Source organism: Rhinatrema bivittatum, chromosome 1, assembly GCF_901001135.1.
Source record: "Rhinatrema bivittatum chromosome 1, aRhiBiv1.1, whole genome shotgun sequence".
Classification (NCBI taxonomy): domain Eukaryota; kingdom Metazoa; phylum Chordata; class Amphibia; order Gymnophiona; family Rhinatrematidae; genus Rhinatrema; species Rhinatrema bivittatum.
In genome coordinates, this window is record NC_042615.1 from 621,645,913 (window position 1) to 621,664,383 (window position 18,471).

The window sequence follows — 18,471 nt, forward strand, 5'->3', positions numbered from 1 at the left end:
GAGTGAGCTCAGTGTGTGTGTGTGACAGATCTTACTAGACCTCTGCCCTAAAGAGATGTCAGTGTAATGATAGTGTGAAGGATACCACTCCCCAATAGAAGGGTGGTTTTGAGTGTGTATAAATTTTCCTGCACCCATGTGATGATGGGAGACAGAGTGAGAAAGGATTCGAAGAATGGAGAAATTACTTACCTGATAATTTCGTTTTCCTTAGTGTAGACAGATGGACTCAGGAGCAATGGCTTATATGCTCCCCTGCTAGCAGATGGAGTCAGGTTTCAAAGCTGATATCACCCTAGATACACCCCTGCAGTATTCTCTTCAAAAACCACTGTGGACATACTATTGAAAAACTTGATTAAAACCAACTTGACCAAAAACGGATAATCGTAACTGTACTCAACCAAACACAAACGCTGAATCCTAGCAAGATTCCAGATGCCCTGATTTAGGGATTGGGCGAGGGCTTACCCGTAATCTCTTGGAATAGATATTCATTTCACGGGTGATTCCTTGGCACCGTTCTTGGACAGCTGTGGGCGGGATACTGAGTCCATCTGTCTACACTAAGGAAAACAAAATTATCAGGTAAGTAATTTCTTCATTTCTTAGTGTGTAGCAAGATGGACTCAGGACCAATGGGATGTACAAAAGCTACTCCTGATTGGGGCGGGAGGCTGCCCGCGGTCCGGTTAATACCGCCCTTCCAAAGGCTGTGTCCTCTCAGTCCTGAATGTCCAGGCGATAGAACCTGGAGGTGGTGTGTAAGGAGGACCACTTCGCCACTTGGTAGATGTCAAAGGGAGATAGCAGTCTAGCTTGCGCCCAGGAGACTGCCTGAGCCCTAGTGAAATGAGCTTCAACCTGAAAGGGTAATGGTTTTCCTGCTTCCACATAGGCTCCCGTGACCACCTCCTCGATCCAGCGAGCTATGGTAGCCTGCGAAGCTGGTTCGCCCTTCCACCATGAAGAACATGCGGACCGGTTCTGAAACTTCCAGATACCGCACCAAAAGGCTATTGACGTTTAAATGGTGGAAGAGGTGTATTCTTCCGCGTCCTTGTACCTATCTAGGGATGGCAATGAAATGGACTGATTCAAATGAAACTCCGAGATTACCTTGTGCAAGAAGGATGAAACGGTACAAAATTGTAACGCTCCTGGAGTCATCCGGAAGAACGGTTCCCGACACGACAATGCCTGTAGTTCCGAGATGCGATGAGCCGAGCATATAGCCACCAGGAACACAGTTTTCAGGGTTAACAAGCGCAAGGAAAGACTGTGCAGCGGCTGAAAGTAGGGCCCTGCCAAAAACTCTAATACTAGATTAAGATTCCACAAGGGACCTGGCCACCGTATGGATGGCCGGAGGTGCTTTATATCCCTTTCAGAAAATTGGCCATGTCTGGATGAGCCGACAAGAGGGTTCTATTCACCTCACCCCTGAAACAGGAGAGAGCCGCTACAAGGAATTAAGGGTCAAACCTTTATTCAAGCCGGCCTGTAAAAATTCCAGAGTTAGTGGGATTTTGACTGTCTGTGGTTAAACACAGTGTACCTCGCACCAGGCCTTGAATACTCTCCAGACCCGCACATACGCTAAGGACGTAGAGAACTTCTATGTGCAGAGTAAGGTGGCACTTACTGCCACTGAATATCCATGCTTCATCAGGCGTGGATATTCCTGTTGAAGCAGGTCCCTGTGTGGTGGGAGGCACAGGGGAATCTCCACCAGGAGTCTTCGCATTTCCGCACACCACGGATGCCTGGACCAATCTGGAGCTACTAGTAGGACTAATCCCCTGTAGTGCTCGATTCTGCGAATGACCTAACCAGCAGGGGCCACGGAGGGAAGGCGTATAACAAGTCTCTTCCAGCCAGGTCTGAACAAGAGCGTCGATCTCCAGGGACCACTGATCTCTTCTGCGACTGAAGAATCGGGGAACCTTCGCATTGTGAGATGCGGCCAGCAGGTCAATGTACAGGAGGCCCCAGCGATCAACCACAAGCCGAAAGGCTTTGGCCGACAACAATCATTCTCCTGGATCCAGACTCTCCTTGCTTAGAAAGTCTGCTCTGATGTTGTCTTTTCCTGCGATGTGGGAGACCAGGATCATCTGTAGATGTGTTTCCGCCCATTCCATAAGGAGATCTATCTCCTTTGACACTTGCTGGCTCTTTGCTCCCCCCGGCGGTTGATGTAGGCTACCACTGTTGCGTTGTATGACATTATGCGGACTGCTTGACCCTGGAGCATGTGGTTGAATTGTAGACATGCCAGTCTGACTGCCCGAGCTTCCAGGTGTTTACATTCTAGAATGCCTCTTCCTTGGTCCAATGCCACTGAGCTGTCAGTTCCTGACATTGAGCTTCCCCAGCCCCGGAGGCTGGTGTCTGTCGTTAGGACCAGCCAGTTTGGCAGGGACAGGGTTACACCCTTGCCCAGGTGAGCTTCCTGCAGCCACCACTGGAGCTGAGAACAAACTTCCATCGGTAGGTGGAGGTGAATCGAGTAGTCTTGAGACAGAGGGTTCCAATGTGACTGCAGGGAGCATTGAAGTGGTGGCATGCGTGCCCACAGTACTACCTCCAGGGTTGACACCATTAAACCGAGGATCTGAAGATAGCTTTACACCGTCGGGCATATCATGTTCCTCGACTGACACATTTGGGACATTAACTTCCTTCTCCAGGATGGGAGGAAGATCTTGCCCTGCCTGGTGTCAAACTGGACTCCCAGATATTCCAAGGACTGGGAGGGTTTGAGACTGCGTTTGTCCAGGTTTACAACCCAATTGAGTTCCTGAAGCAGGGAGGTCACCCTGCTGGTCACCTGGAGACTCTCCTCCACGGACATTGCCAGGATCAACCAGTCATCCAAGTCGGGTGCACCAGGATTCCCTCGTTTCTCAGTGCAGCCGTTACAACCACCATAATCTTGGAAAATGTTCTGGGGGCAGTGGCCAGGTCAAAGGGCAGCACCCAGAATGGAAAATGGCGACCCAGTACTGCAAAATGTAGGAAACAATGTTCTTGCTGGATTGGAATATGAAGGTAGGCCTTGGAAAGATCCAGGGAGGTTAAGAACTCTTCCGGTTGTGCGCCCATTATCACAGAGCGCAGAGTTTCCATGTGGAAATGAATTACTCATAGATGTCTGTTGACACTCTTGAGGTCCAGGATGGGGCGAAAGGAACCCCCTCCTTCTTGGGTATGATGAAATAGATGGAATAATGCCCCGTTATTTTCCTGGGGCACAGGTATCAGAATTATAGCCCTCAACCTGAGGAGCCTTACTAAGGAAGACTCCACTGCCTGCTTCTTGTGCTGGAGTGGCAAGGAAACATCATGAACATGTCCCGAGGTCTGCTGCAAAATTCCAGTGCATATCCTTCTCGTATGACATCCAGTACCCATTTATCTGAAGTAATCTCGACCCACTGCTGGTAGAAGAGGGACAGTTGTCTTCCTATCTCTTCATTCCAGGGTGAGTCAACAAAACTTCACTGGGAGGTTCTGGACAAACCTGAGCCCGAACCTTCCCCTTTCTTGGGCTATTGACTCTGAAAGGACTGAGACCTCCTAAATGACCGAGACCTCTGAAATGTCGAGTTTCTGTAGGGCCAAAAGCGGTGGAAGCCCCTGGATCAACCCCTCATAGGCAAGGGGTGCTGTAACTGCTCTCTCATCTTCTGGTAGCCAGGGCACTGGAGATTCACCCCATTTATGGCCATCTTTTCCAATTTGCTTCCGAAGAGGAGTGATCCCTTAAAGGGCATCTTTGTGAGGTTTGACTTAGAGGTTGCATCTGCTGACCAATTTCGCAGCCATAGCTGTCTTCTGGCTGCTACCACAGAGGCCACTCCTCTGGCTGAGGTACTGACCAGTTCAGAGGTCATGTCTGCTAAAAAGGCGGCAGCGGGTTCCATAAACTTTATGGAATTCGCCCATGAGTCATCCACCTCCTGAGAGAGGAGCAGGCACGATCGAGCTACCAATGCACAACAAAAAGCAATCTGTAAGGTCATTGCTTTGCATCAAAGGCTTGTTTAAGGATGGACTCCATCCGCCTATCATGCACATCCTTCAAGGTCGTTCCTCCCTGCACTGGGAACGGCACAGACCAGCACATCCACTTTAGGGAAATGTAGATGTTTTCTTGCCACCGGATCCAGTGGGTATAAAGCTTCTAATACTCGTCCACCTTTAAAACTCCTTTGAGGGGTGTTCCATTCCAGGTCAAACAACTCCTGGATGGCTTCCAGCACTGGAAAACAGCAAGAGGATTTCCGTAGAGAAACCAGAATGGGATTTTTCTTTGATTCAGTCAGAGTCCACCCCAGGAAATCCCAGCATCTTCAGGGTCTGGGAAACCAGGGCCGGCAATTCATCTCTATGGAAAAAATGTAACATGGTCCAATATGGTTCTAAACCCAGAAGGATTTCACCATCTTCCAAAGAATCTGGATCCCCTTCTTCACCCGTGCTGTCTGGGTTTCTGCCAGGGATACCCCTTGGTGAGGCAAGGCATATCTCGAGACCTGCTGATAGAGCTGAGAGAGGAAGGCTTTACCGGCTGGGGTTCCGTCCAGACAGAGCCAGGCGAAGCAGACTGTGCCTGTACGAAGGCTTCAATGCCTTGAAAAAAATTCCACCCAAGAGAAGGCAGCCGGGTCCATGCCTAGCCCAGGAAGTACTTGGGTAGTTGCCACTGGATTTCCCTCTCTCATGTAAGACCCAGCCCCGGGATTACTCAGATCCAGGGTATTTCTGGTTAAGGTTGTGGCTGACCCATCCTCTGACTGGGAGGAGCCAGGCTTAGTAAAGTCTGGGGAGGCCAACTCTCCCTGGGCCTCCTCCCAGTGCTGACATAAGAATGAAGGTCAGATTGTGTAGCCCTAATATGACAAGCAGAGCAGAGAAAATGGCACTTATGTTTCTTTGCTGCCGGAGCCATTAGGGGTGGTAGCTGCGTGTTCATCTGGCTCAAGCTTAAAACTTTTGTGCACATAGATTTTGGACGCCAACACAGGCTATGGCGAGCCACGTGCAGACCGGTGGCCCAGCTTTACCTATATTCTGCACCTTGAGAGTTGTGTGTGTACGTATGTGACAGCGCCTGCGCAGAGCCGGCATGCACCATGTGTACTGATGCTCTATGGTGAGCAATGGAAGATGCACAAAAAATGCACACAAGATGGTGCTGCCACGGCCTACCACGCAGTGTGCCTACTGAGCCTAAAGCAGGGGCTAGCCCACGGGGGCTGCTCAACCCGCTCTGAAGCCCACTTCCCTTATCCCACCAGGATTGGGAATGACGTTGGTACGGCATGTCGAGCAAGGAGACTGGGGGAAGTCTTACCGAAACCCCTCCAACGTCTCTAAATCGGGAGGAATCCTCTTCTTTTTTTTTTTTAAACTTACCTGGGCTCAGTGCTTACTGGCTGAGTACAGAGACAGTCTCTGATTGTGGGGGGGGAGAGGGCTTTGGCCGTCACTGCTGCGCTCGGCTTCCTGCACCCGCTGCCTTTCAGCTGCTTCAGCAGCAAAGTTCACGCCGGGAACTGGCTACCAGACCAAGACACACCTGTGAGGGACCTCGGAAATCACCTCAGGAATTCTCAACTGGGGGAGGGACCTTTAGGTATCACTGCAAGAGAGTGGGGCTCGGTCTTTCTCCAATTTAAAAGTAGAATTTCTTCTTCTAAAGGGTACATCGATCCCCTTAGGGAAAGCATGTCCACATCTGCTAGGAGACAGATATACTGAAGGGCTGAGGTCACTGTAGGGGTATATCTAGGGTGACGACACCTTTGAAACCTGATTCTGTCTCCATCTGCTAGCAGGGGGGCATATAACCCATTGGTCTTGAGTCCATCTGACTACACGCTTGGAAGCTGGAGTTCTGCTGGGCTGCCATCTCGTCACAAAGTGACGAGATGGCAGGTTGACTAGAAGGTTGACTAGAAAAGAGAAGAACTTAGGGAAGGTGGGCTGGAATCTGAAGGGAGAGGTTGACCAGGCCTGCTGGGAGGAAGGATTCCAGGATGGGTGAAGTCCTGGGAGTTGCGGGGACTACTGAAGGGAGAAGTGTTCCTGAGGAAAACCAGAATTTGAGGAGTCCTGTATTTAAAAAAATAAAAAAAGGATTCCTTTGGATCTGTGGCATAAGCATACTGGAAGGTTTCAGGAGTAAGTTGCCTGTGAAATCAACAGAGAGCGTGCTGATCAAGAAACCAAAGAGGATTGAGAAAAGAAGATCCAGCTACCCAAAAGGTACTGGGGGGAGGGCCCAGGGTGGAAGGCTACCTGCCCAAAGAGCTGACCAATTTTGGCAGTGCATGAAAAGGAACTAATTTGGTTTTGCACTATTTTTGGACCTTGTATTGCTGGCGTGCACTGCCCTATTGTATGCTGTTTTGGGCTTTGTTTTTCCTTCCATCGATTTATAGTAAAGAGTTTATTTTTTGGACAACTAAATAGGAGTGGAGTGGTTTTTTTTTTAGGTGTGATTGGACAGGTGTGCAGACCAGGACAGGGGTTACACAGAGATCAGTCATGCAAAAGCAGAGCATAAGTCATGTGTGCGTTCAAATGCATAGTAGGTTTGCGAAAATAACCAAGACCTTCCTCTTACCAAGTTCATTCATTGCATGTCTGTGTTCTTCATCAAATGAAAGCTTCATTAGAACGCAAACTGCAGGACAGATCTGATGTTCTACTGGAGCAGGCACTGCAACACAAAAATATTTTCAAACTTTACCTTTTTTAATTTCAATTTTTCTTTAAAAGTCTTTACTCTCTTTTTCTCCCCTTGGTAGTCTCTGTCATCCCCAGCCTCTCCCCAGACCTCATGCTTGGGAAAATGAGGATATCCTTATCAATCCAAGGACTGCATCCTCAGTGCTGCTCTTTGGCTGGCAAGGCTCAGCACAGTGGTAGCAGTCTTTCCTCCTTCCCTAGGACTAAACACACCATCTCTAGACCTGACTGATCCCAATGACCAGGGGAATATGAACTTTAATCTCCTGTGCCAGAGCACAAAGCAATGCAACCTGAGCCACAAGCCAGCTTTTTTTTTTTCCACTCTTTAAATATAAAATGATCATCAGAGAAACAGTGGGAAATCGCAGACTGCACTTTATTTTCTTAGGGGGTAAATTGGTGTGCCCAATGAAAGCAGACAGAGTAATGTTAAGACCTGCTGGACTTGTTTAAATATTTACATTCTTGCTTTTGCCATAGAGTTTATGGTAATAGATTGTCCCAATTTTCTGCAACAAAAGTTTTCCATTAATAAGAAAGCAGGTGACATGGTTATATTTGCCACTAATGGAGAAGAGCACAAGATAGTAAACATCATTGGTTTCAATAAATCTTTGAGTAATGCATTTCTATGTTACAAACCAATGACCAGGTTAGGCTGATGAACACCTGTCCTGTGTAGGATTTCCAAGTTCAAGGATGATTTTGAGTATCTTGTGCCTTGGAATGGCCAAGAGACTAGCAGTGTTGTTGCTGAAAGTTCCCTGAATGAGGAAGCAGGGTGTATCAATCTGCATTACATCTTGGCTGCCACCCAAGAGCAGTGTTTTAGCCTAGAAAGGCTGTCTGGACTCATGGGCAACAGAGGCATGCAAGAATATCCAGCCATTAAATGGGAAAGGAAGAAAAGGCTAAGAGTACACAACATGTTCAAATCTCACATTCTCTACAAGCCGGAACTGTGCTTTTACTGACTGGATTCAACTTCCTCTCAGGACCTTTCTTGTTGGAGGCACATGAACAACACGACAGAGGTTGGGAAGGGTTAAAATGGACAATAGATTAAAAAATGGCCATCAACAGAGTTGGCAAGGCAGCTATGGTACAGGCTGGGATTAAACTATATTGGCAAAAGATTAAAGAAGCACTTTACAAATGCAGTAGTTGGAAAGACTTTAAAAAATAAGTAATTATTGTGCAGCAGGGTGCAAAAAAAACCCACCATCACAAGGAATCAACTCTAATCTGATATTTGAAAGGGTGGTCATAGGTGAAAGTTAGTAGCTCAGGCAGGGCTAGGCCAGCTGCCCATTGCAGCCATAGTTGGCCTCAGCTTGATGCATACTCTGGCTGCTTTCAATTTCTCGCCAGTATTGACAGGACATTAGTGGCGACAAGTGTGAGGATGGCATGGTGCTTCAAGAGGGATCCATGCAACCGTGACTGACAGCTGGCCTGCCCCAGTCCCATGGAGGTTATTTAGTGTATGATAGCCTTTTTCAAAAGTTAAATTAGGAGTTGATTTTATACACCAACGATGATGTAGAATTCTGCTGCACAGAAATAACTTATAAATCCCTTCTAACTACTACCATTATCAAAAGAGACAATTCAATATGAAGGGGATCTTTAAAATAATACTCATGATTTTATCTGCCTATTAAACTCCCAGATTTGAAAATTCTGTTTTAATTACACAAATAAAAATGTGTTCCACCAAATTTTAGTCTCTAAAGGGGAACAAAAGACTAAATTTTTTTTAAAGTATGTGAAAATTAATGCAGAAAAAATGGATTTCATCACATATGCAAGTTTGCTCTTTTATGTTCAGGTTTTATCCCAATAAATTGGGAAACAAGGAGAAATAAAGTGGCTTCCTCGCCGCATAGCCTTATATGAAATATGATTTTGTGCTTTACATTAACTATGTTTTACATATGACATTCATACTTGGGTTTTTATCTTGATCCATTCCTTGCTCATGCGCTTCTTGCCATTCCCAGCATGTTTCACAATAGGCTCGGATCTGCTCCAGAAGATGGAGCACGCGTATTTCTCGTCTACCACGCTTGTCATCCGGCTGCGAGTGGATAATATTATGCAGTGCTGCACTGGCCCTTGCACGGGCCTCCTTGCTGCCCCGTGAGTTTCCCAGCAGCACAGAGTCTTTATCATTGCCATGTAAAAGCTGGATCAGTAGTGGAAGGCATCCAGATTGCCGCATGGCTATACAGCTGTCTTGGGAGCTAGACATGGCTAGCAGAGTTCGTGACATATCATCCTTATCGTGAGTACCAAGCATTGATAAAAGTGAATACACCATTTCCACCTGTGGACCAAATGATTTTGAATGGGAGGGATGAAAAAAAGAAGAGAAGTGAAAAGAAAAGAGGAAAATAAAAATTAGCAGTGTTATCACCTTGTAATAAAAACTTTAGAGGCAGTTTTAGAAAACAGCAGCAGTACTTATGCAATGATACTTTGGTATTGGAAAGCAAACCAAGATGTCTGCAGAGTTTAAAGCTTTATTTCATAAGCGATTTCTGAATTTGAATAAACTGAATGGATTAATTTGCCAAACAGATCCAACATGGAATACTAAATAATTAAAAAATGACCTAGGTTCTGAGCTTTGAAAGCATGCCAACACTGCGTATACCTTTATAATGGTAAAAAGTGTTGCCCATCAAAATGTTTGCATAAAATTGCCATCATGAATTTTTCACTTGAACAGGCAGCACTAGCTAGACTACTGCTACTACTATTTATCATTTATAAAGCATTACCAGACATATGCAATGCTATACAGATGCAAAACTTTCACTCCTCTTTGGCTCCACAGATTCCCTGTAGTCTTTGTAGATCTCCCCTTTTTGTTGTTCCAATGTGTATTTATTCATTCACCTATTTCCTTTTGTGAAATAAAATAAATGTGCACATTTTCTTATACGAGAATATAGAAACCAGTTGCAAACAAAAATGAAGTCCCAAAATGTTTGTGGGTGCTCTTGGTGTATAAATGTTTATGTTCAGTTTCCCAGGATATATTGTCAATAATGAAGATATGAAATATGCTTTAAAAAGATTAAGGGACTTGAGAGAACCTGATGTTTTGGTTTTCTAAATTACACTTTATATTATAGCTGCACCACATTTAATAATTTTCCCTGTGTCAATTCTTAAGCTGTTCATGCAATAATCAAGATATGGCTATGTCTCAGCAAGGTGCCAGCTCTTAAAATTCTTTTATTCAATTATTATTTGGAGACAATTACTATCTTAAATTTAGAAAGCATCAATAATTTTCAACAGAAGCGGTAAAGTTTTCAATTTTTAACCTGCAGTGTATCTTTAAGCCAATGTTTCCAGTCCTTTACACGCCCAAGGCACATCTACATTAACGAAAATGTTGTGTGTCACACAAGTCTCCACAGAGCAGGCAGTGCAGACATGAAGAGGACTCATATGGCCAGAAGAGGAGCTAGGTAAGCACTGAAAGCCTCACCAGTCTCTCTTCCAAATTTTAAAACATAAGGAGAGAGAGGGCAAAGGTACCCATGAAGACCGCACCTTCAAAAGGATACACACAGGATGGAGTCAATCTAGAGGGTGGCTACTAAAACTGTCAGTGATGTTCATTGTAAAGCACATGGGGACAGACTTAAAGATCTTGATGCTGTGGAAATTATATTTGCATTTAAAAATATGTAAAATTAGGATATTAAGAGACCGATAATGATAAATGTCCCCACAACATCAAGCTTAGTGTGTGTTTGATGGTCTCAAAATAAAAACAGCAGAGATATAAGTTTCTATTTTGTGGTGGATTATTATTGGATGTCTAATTGTTCCACTTAGGGTGGTTAAAGCATTTAAGTAGTTTGAAAGTATTTCTTTACAGAAGAACATGCATGGAACAGCTTCCTAGTGGAAATGGTGGAAAAAAGGACAGTATCTGAATTAAAAAAATAAACACATAGGATTTGGGGTAAGGAATACAGAGCTGAGCAGTTATAAGGATGGACAGACTAAATAGGCTGCCTGGTCTTTTTCTGCTGTCATGTTTTTAGGTTAAGGAAATAAAAACTGACTGGATAAGGCACGATATCCTGCAAGCGGATATGCTTTCACAGCTGGCAACCGGGCTATATCCTAGCACTGTAGACTGCCGTCTCACACTATATTACTTTAAACTCATTATAACAGATGGGCTCCCTCTATATACAAGTGCAAGAGAAAGGAGAAGTTGGTGTGGTGTGGGAAAATGGCTCAGTTAGTTAATCTTGGCTGCAGCACGCAGCTGCCAGAGCACCTCCCCTGCTGCTGCTCCCAACACTCTAACAGGCCAATGCAGAAAGGTGAGTTCAGTCAAATGCACCTTTCTGCCTGCATTTGAATGCGCATTTTCTGGGCACAGAACCTACTACTGATGCAGCAAGGAATTTTGTGCACAGAAAATGGGCATTCCTAAACGGGAGTACTGCTTAGCATCCTTGCATGGAAATCCCATGCAAATGAGGGCATTAAGCAGCACTCTCCAATGAAGAGATTGCATCTGGCCAGTGTGTCTTTTTTAGTGCTGGAAACTTAGCTACCTGGGATAGGGCTGGAGTTAAGTTTCCAGCGCTATGGAAAAAAATAGTATAATTAAAAAAAAAAACCCAAAACAAACAAAAAAAACCACAGTTAAAAATTAACAGTTTGGAACTCTCCAGGTAAGTGCTGGCAGCTGCTGCCACTTAACCAGATAATTACTGACTTATTTGGTAAGTGGCGGCAGCCACCTTTATCAATTAGCCGGATAAGTACTAACTTATGTGGTTATCTGGGTGCTGCTTCCCGCTGCCAGATAGATGGCTAAATTAGTATTTATCTGGCTTAGTGGCGATAGCATGTCAGGGATGCCTCCTTCCTTTCAGACTTAAAATGTGCATTCAGCACAGGCCGAACACACATTTTAAAATTTAGGTGCTTTTTTTTTTTTTTTTTTTAACCTCCCAATGCATTAGCATAGCATTAGCTTTCTGCATCAAGAGGTAAAAAAAAATGCGGGTGCTACAAATGTGTGAACATCAGAACATATTTTCTTCGTGCCCAGATTACTAATTCAGTTGGAAAAATATCATCTACACATACTGACAAACTTAAAGGTCTTTCCTTCAGCGTCAGTTCATAGACACATAGGTCACTGAATTGTGTTTCAATCCAATGTTTTTTAAGCAGTCTTCCAGTATATTACATTATGCTTCAGTCCATAGAGAAATTTCTGCAGACTGTAGTATAGATGTTCTTGATCTGGTCTCACCAAAATCCATCTGTTTGTCTCATATAGATTATCTGCTTGAGTTATTCATGCCTATTTACATACTTGACATTATATTGGTCAAAGATCCAGTCTCTGTTGACTGTAAAAGCAGTAAGCAGGCTTGAAGTTTCAAAGCTTGAAACTGGTTGATAAGCTTCATCGTATTCTATGCTTTTGTTACCAGATATGCTTTTAACCTACAACTGCATTTGTCATCTTTCAAAGCACCACATGCAAATTGATGGAGGTGGGGGTCATCTTTGGCAGTTCTGCAAGTTTCCACACATTTTTTTTCCTGTGATTCCCACTCTTCTTTCATTGTGTCAAGCCATTGTGTTATGTCAATATCCCTGACAGCTTCTCAGCATGAAGTAGGTTTATCTGCTTCACTCTTCCGCAAGCTATGCTTTTGGATACTCAGGAGTTTTAGTCTCTCCAGAACAATCTGCCTCTGCCCAGGAAGGGTTCCTCATGGTCATTGAATGCCTTTTCCAGGGGGGGCGCTTCTTAGAACTTGGAGGTCTCTCTTAGGTCTCCCTCTCTTCTGTGAATTTTCTTGGGTAACATCATCTTCTGACTTTTATTCATCCAAATGAGCTTTTTCTGTAACCCTACATGTAAAAAAAAATCCTCATCTTCATCATCCTCATGATCTTTGAGTTCATCACTTGAGATATCACTAAAGTACTTAACAGAAGGTAGGTCTTCCTGTCAACATATGGCCCTATTTGTCACATTTTCCGTGAAGACAGAGTCTTGTGATTCAATGACATGTTATCCAGGCACTTGCACCCTCCAGTTGTGTCCCACAAGTTTATCTTTGTAGGTTCCAATAGTCAAGTTAGCCCCTCCCCCTTCTCTTTAGGAATGTGAAAAAAACCCTTCGCAATCACTGACTTTCAAGTGACAGACTTGTTTTCTCTGAAATCACTTATAGGAGTCTTTTCTTGTCACATGGTTCCTGATGTATGTTATTGTGTGTGTCAACTCTGCCCAGCCTGTTTTGGAAAAGTCGCTCCTTGCGTACACCTGACAAGATTGAACAGGGAATGATACATTTGCTGTGCTACTCTGCTTTGAGGTGTACACATTCATGTGCTGGAGTACAATCCTGTGAACATGTCGGAATTAACTTTGGGATGTCTCCCAGCCTTCTGTATCCTTGAACTCTCTCAGCAAACCTTTTTCCTGCAGGAAGAACATATGCATGTAACTCATCATTTTATCAACGATGTTGAGAATGCACTTCACTCCACACTAACTCTGCATGTCGATTTGTCCCATCAGATCTTCATGCACAATGGTTTGTGGTTGCACTGGCAATGGCTGATTTGCTTTTCAAACAGTTGCTGCTGCTTGGCAGTCCTGTCACTGCTTGCATCTTGGCCATCCTCAGAATCCTTTTTCTTTTTTTTTCTTTTATATGCTTCACTCTCTGATACCACAAAATTAAGGGTTCTTTCTTGCACACAGCACATTTGATTGTGCATAGGTCCTGCTTCATCTCATGGCTTTCACTCTTGCCATCATCTGGAAGCTGCGGTGTCATCTTCAGGAGGAATAGGCTTTTCTGCTCTAAGTCTTGATGAGCACATTCCCAACCTCCTCACAAATTTGATACCTCTAGCTGTCCAATAATTTTTTCCTTGTATTCGGTCAATTGCAGTACCAACAACACTTCATGCTTAAGGACCTTTGTTTCAGTTATTTTATTTTTCCTGGGAATTGTTCAGTGTTTATTATAAACACAGATAATTCATTCCCCCCCCATTTTTTCCAGAAAAATAAAATAAAAACTGAACATGAAAGTCCCTATCCATGCTTAATCTCTGATACAAATATAGCCTTCTTGATGAATTTTTAGCTCTTTGCAGTTACTGACAGTCTTCGCGTAAGCTAGTTTTTCCTGCTGCCAGCACAACTCCGTTGATGATATTTTTCTTCAATGCCAAATAGTAACCCTTCTTTAGTGTCACGTGATTTGTTGCTCCAGAATCACTTATCCAGGTATTTCAATTTCCACCGAAAGCACGTATCGCAAAGATATTGCAGCCTTATTTACCTTTCATCATGGAGCTTGTGAGCTTCTCATGCCCTCCTGGCTTGGGGCCTATGCACTCCTTAGCAAAGGGGCTCTTCCCTCCACACATGAAACATTACATTTGCACACATATTCCCAGCTTATCTCACACACTGCAGTCCGGCTGCTAGAGGGCTGTAACAAACAGGGCCCATGTCACACCCAATCTATACAAATTACTCTGGATGCCAATCCTCTATATGGCCAAATTTAAAATCCTGGACCTCAAGGCCCTGAGGGGAAATGAGCTACAGAACCTAAAGAACAGATTGTCACATTACACACCAGCCAGGACACTACAATCTTCCCAGAGAGTCTCCTTAACCACACTGTTGCTGAGAGATATCAAAAGATCTGACAACTGAAAGATGGCTCTCTCTCTCTAGAATAGCCCTCACCCTCTGGAACTCACTTTCAGAGCATCTTTTTTAAATGCAGGACTACAGATATTTCAGGAAACTTGTGAAGGGCCTGGCTTTTCGGCCTCCAGAGTGTTAGAACAGTAACCAAGCAAGCCATGATAGAGACATATACCAAGACATTCAGCATATCGACCCCAATCCTTACCTCCATAACACAGGCTGCAGCAGCACTACAGATATAGATGTTCCCCCCATATTGCTATTGTACCCCACTGAGCATACATACTATTGTACCTAAATCATGACCCTATTTATCCATTATATGCTGTGGCATCAGAGACTCTGCTTACATATCAATGATGTTCCCACTCTGGTATCCATAACTATCTGCTTACCTATGTGTTCTCCCCAACTGTTTATTTTACCTCCAGTGCTTACCTATGTATTGTACCATAATCTCTTTCCCATTTATCCTGTACCTTATCCCTATCTATCCTGTACTTCACCTTTTTATCCAATCTGTGGCACCTATAGGGTTGAAAACCACTGTAGCCCTCTTTGAGTAAGCAATAGATCAAAATGGCAGGTAATACAATTAAATAAATTCACTGTTTTTTTGTTATGCACTTTCTCTACTGCACAGTCATAGTGCTGCCTCCCTCACTTTGAATGCTGCATCTTCTCTGAGACTTTGTCATCAACCTCTGCTTTATGGTCATGCATCTAAACTCTGAGTAGATTACATAGAGCCAGCACTTCCTCATCTCACACAAACTGCACAAGACAGAAGTTCAGTCACCGTGAAGATAATTTTCAAAGGGATTCCTATGAGTAAAAAGCATTTTACCTGCATAAAATTGCTTATCTGAAAACTGCCTACCCTGTATGCAGGTAAAATTACATGTACAGATCAACAAAGCACGTATTTTTACCACATTAGAGAGAAATTATTCAGGAAAAGACAGGAAGGCACAGACAGACAGTACGTAGAACTTTACAATAGATTAGTCTATGAACTCTACACCACAACAAACATAACTATAATACTATGTGTGATAAAACTACCCATGTAAGTACCTTGGTACAACTGGTCATGAACTACTTCGCTAAATGTCTATGTCTAATGATATATTGTAACCAAACCTTTAACGGCACCTGTTAGAATGTACTATAGTACGCTTTTACCCTCATTAAATATGTGCCTACATGTAAACCGTTGCGATGGTATTTAACTTAACAACGGTATAGAAAAGTTTTTAAAAATAAATAAATAAACATTATAGTATAGGTGTTCCTAGGGTGGGGGGTGGGGTTAGGAAAAGGAGAAAACTATATGCACAGCTTTGGATTTTAAAACCTGTATATGTAGTTTTGGTCTGAAAAAAATATCTGCAAACAAAACAGGTGCAAATCTCTGTGTCATTTTCCCTGGGACAATTTTTTTTTTAAAGTAAAAGTATGCATGTATCTTTCTTTTTGAAAACTGATCAAAAGATCCCAGGTAAAAAGTGCCCATGATCATTGCGCTTAAGGATGACACCTAGTGGCCAGATTCTAACCCCATGATTGCAGGGTTCCAGAAAGTTCTCTAGTGCATGGCCCCCAGTCCAGAACCATCACTGCAATGACTGGAGTAAAATACAAATTGGAATATAAAATAGGGGAAAACTCTTTTAGTTGTGAATGAAAGCTTAAGGCACCAGGTCCCAGCCCTGGTTCTGATTGAGCAGGAATTACAAAAAGGAACAGGAAGAAACTACTGCTTAAAAAAAAGAAAAGAATGGAGAAATTACTTACCTAATAATTTCGTTTTCCTTAGTGTAGACAGATGGACTCAGGACCAATGGGTATAGTGTACTCCTGCTAGCAGTTGGAGACGGATCAGATTTCAATCTGATGTCAGCCCCTAGTACATATACCCCTGCAGGAAGTGCAGATCCTTAGTATTCTCCTCGAAAAGCATTGTGGATATATGTGTGACTGACTGATTGATTAACTTAATAATTTGGTTAACTTGATTAACTTCATAACTTGGTTAAACGTTCAAAACTTGATTAATTTGGTTAACTTGAACTGGTTGATTGACTATAGCTGGAGACCGTCAGTGTACTCAACCGGAAAGCGTCGACACCCGGTAGGGTGGATGCCCTAGGTAAATGAAAACGTGGCTTACCCTTGAATCATTTAAAAGACCATGCGTAACGGCAGCCAAGGGTGGGATGCTGAGTCCATCTGTCTACACTAAGGAAAACGAAATTATCAGGTAAGTAATTTCTCCATTTCCTAGCGTGTAGCAGATGGACTCAGGACCAATGGGATGTATAAAAGCTACTCCCGAACTGGGTGGGAGGCTGCCCGTGGTCCACTTAGTATTGCTCTTGCAAATGCCGTGTCCTCCCGAGCCTGAACATCCAGACGGTAGAATCTGGAGAAGATATGGATGGAGGACCATGTAGCCGCCCTGCAGATCTCGGCAGGGGACAGCATTCTAGTTTCTGCCCAGGATACTGCCTGGGCTCTGGTAGAATGGGCCTTGACCTGTAGAGGCGGTGGTTTGCCTGCTTCTAAGTAGGCTGCCTTGATGACTTTCTTAATCCAGCAGGTGATGGTTGCCCGCGAGGCCAGTTCCCCTTGCCTCTTTCCTCTGTGAAGGACGAAAAGGTGGTCTGTTTTTCGTACGGGTTCCGACATTTCCAGGTATCTGGATAGAAGTCTGCCGATGTTGAGGTAGCATAGACCACGGGCTTCTTCTGAATTCTTCAAGCCATCTGTCGTTGGTAGCGAGATGGTCTGATTAAGGTGGAAGTGTGATACCACTTTGGGGAGGAAGGAGGGAACCATGCGTAGTTGGATGGACCCTGGGGTGAGCCGGAGGAACGGCTCACAGCAGGACAGTGCTTGTAGTTCCGAGATGCGGCGGACTGAACACTGCCAGCAAAAACACAGTCTTTAAGGTTAACAGGCGGAGAGACAGGCCTCGGAGAGGTCTGAAGGCGGTTCCCGCTAGGAAATCCAAAATGAGATTGAGATTCCACAGAGGTACCGGCCACTTTAGTGGAGGGCGAATGTGTTTGACTCCTTTCAGGAAGCGTGAAACGTCCGGGTGAGAAGCTATGCTGTCGCCCTCGCTCTTGGAGCCATAGCATGACAATGTGGCCACCTGTACCTTGATGGAGTTGAGGGACAGACCCTTCTGTAGTCCATTCTGTAAGAATTCCAGGATCACGAGAACTTTAAATGAGCGTGGCTTGATGCTGTGGTCTTCGCACCAGGCTTCAAATACTCTCCAGATCCTTATGTATGTTAACGATGTGGAGAACTTACGTGCTCGGAGGAGAGAGTGCCAATTACCGCCCCCGAGTATCCGCTCTCTCTCAGGTGGGCCCTCTCAATGGCCAGACCGTAAGAGAGAATTGAGCTGGGTCCTCGTGGAGGATCAGACCTTGTTGTAGCAGGTCCCTGTATGGGAGCAAGGGTAAGGGGTTCCCTGCCAGCAGTCTTCTCATGTCTGCATACCAGGGGTCTTCTTGGCCAATCCGGAGCCACCAGAAGAACTAGCCCCCTGTGTAGTTGTATCTTGTGAATGATTGCGCCCAATAGGGGCCACGGCGGGAAGGCATATAGTAGCATCCCCGGTGGCCAGGTCTGTACCAGGGCATCGATCCCTTGGGACTGCGGTTCCCGCCTGCGGCTAAAGTATCTGGATACTTGGACGTTGGATCTGTTTGCCAGAAGGTCCATGTCCGGTGTCCCCCACCGATTCACTATCATCTTGAAGGCTGCGGATGACAGCCTATATTCTCCTGGGTCTAGACTCTCCCTGCTGAGGAAGTCTGCCGTAATGTTGTCTTTCCTGGAGATGTGGACGGCGGAGATCTCCTGGAGGTTTGCTTCCGCACACGCCATCAGGGGGTCTATTTCTAGGGACACCTGTTGGCTTCTGGTTCCCCCCTGTCGGT

The 18,471-nt window shown here is 44.6% G+C and overlaps 1 protein-coding gene across 1 annotated transcript in view; it reads right to left on the reverse strand.

The window, feature by feature from the left end:
• The window catches only part of LOC115073295 (adenomatous polyposis coli protein-like), a 459,579-nt gene that overhangs the window by 38,841 nt on the left and 402,267 nt on the right, over positions 1 to 18,471 (reverse strand). Inside the window, 2 exon segments of the mRNA XM_029571606.1 lie at positions 6,638 to 6,733; positions 8,716 to 9,094. Coding sequence (XP_029427466.1) covers positions 6,638 to 6,733; positions 8,716 to 9,094 — 475 coding nt within the window.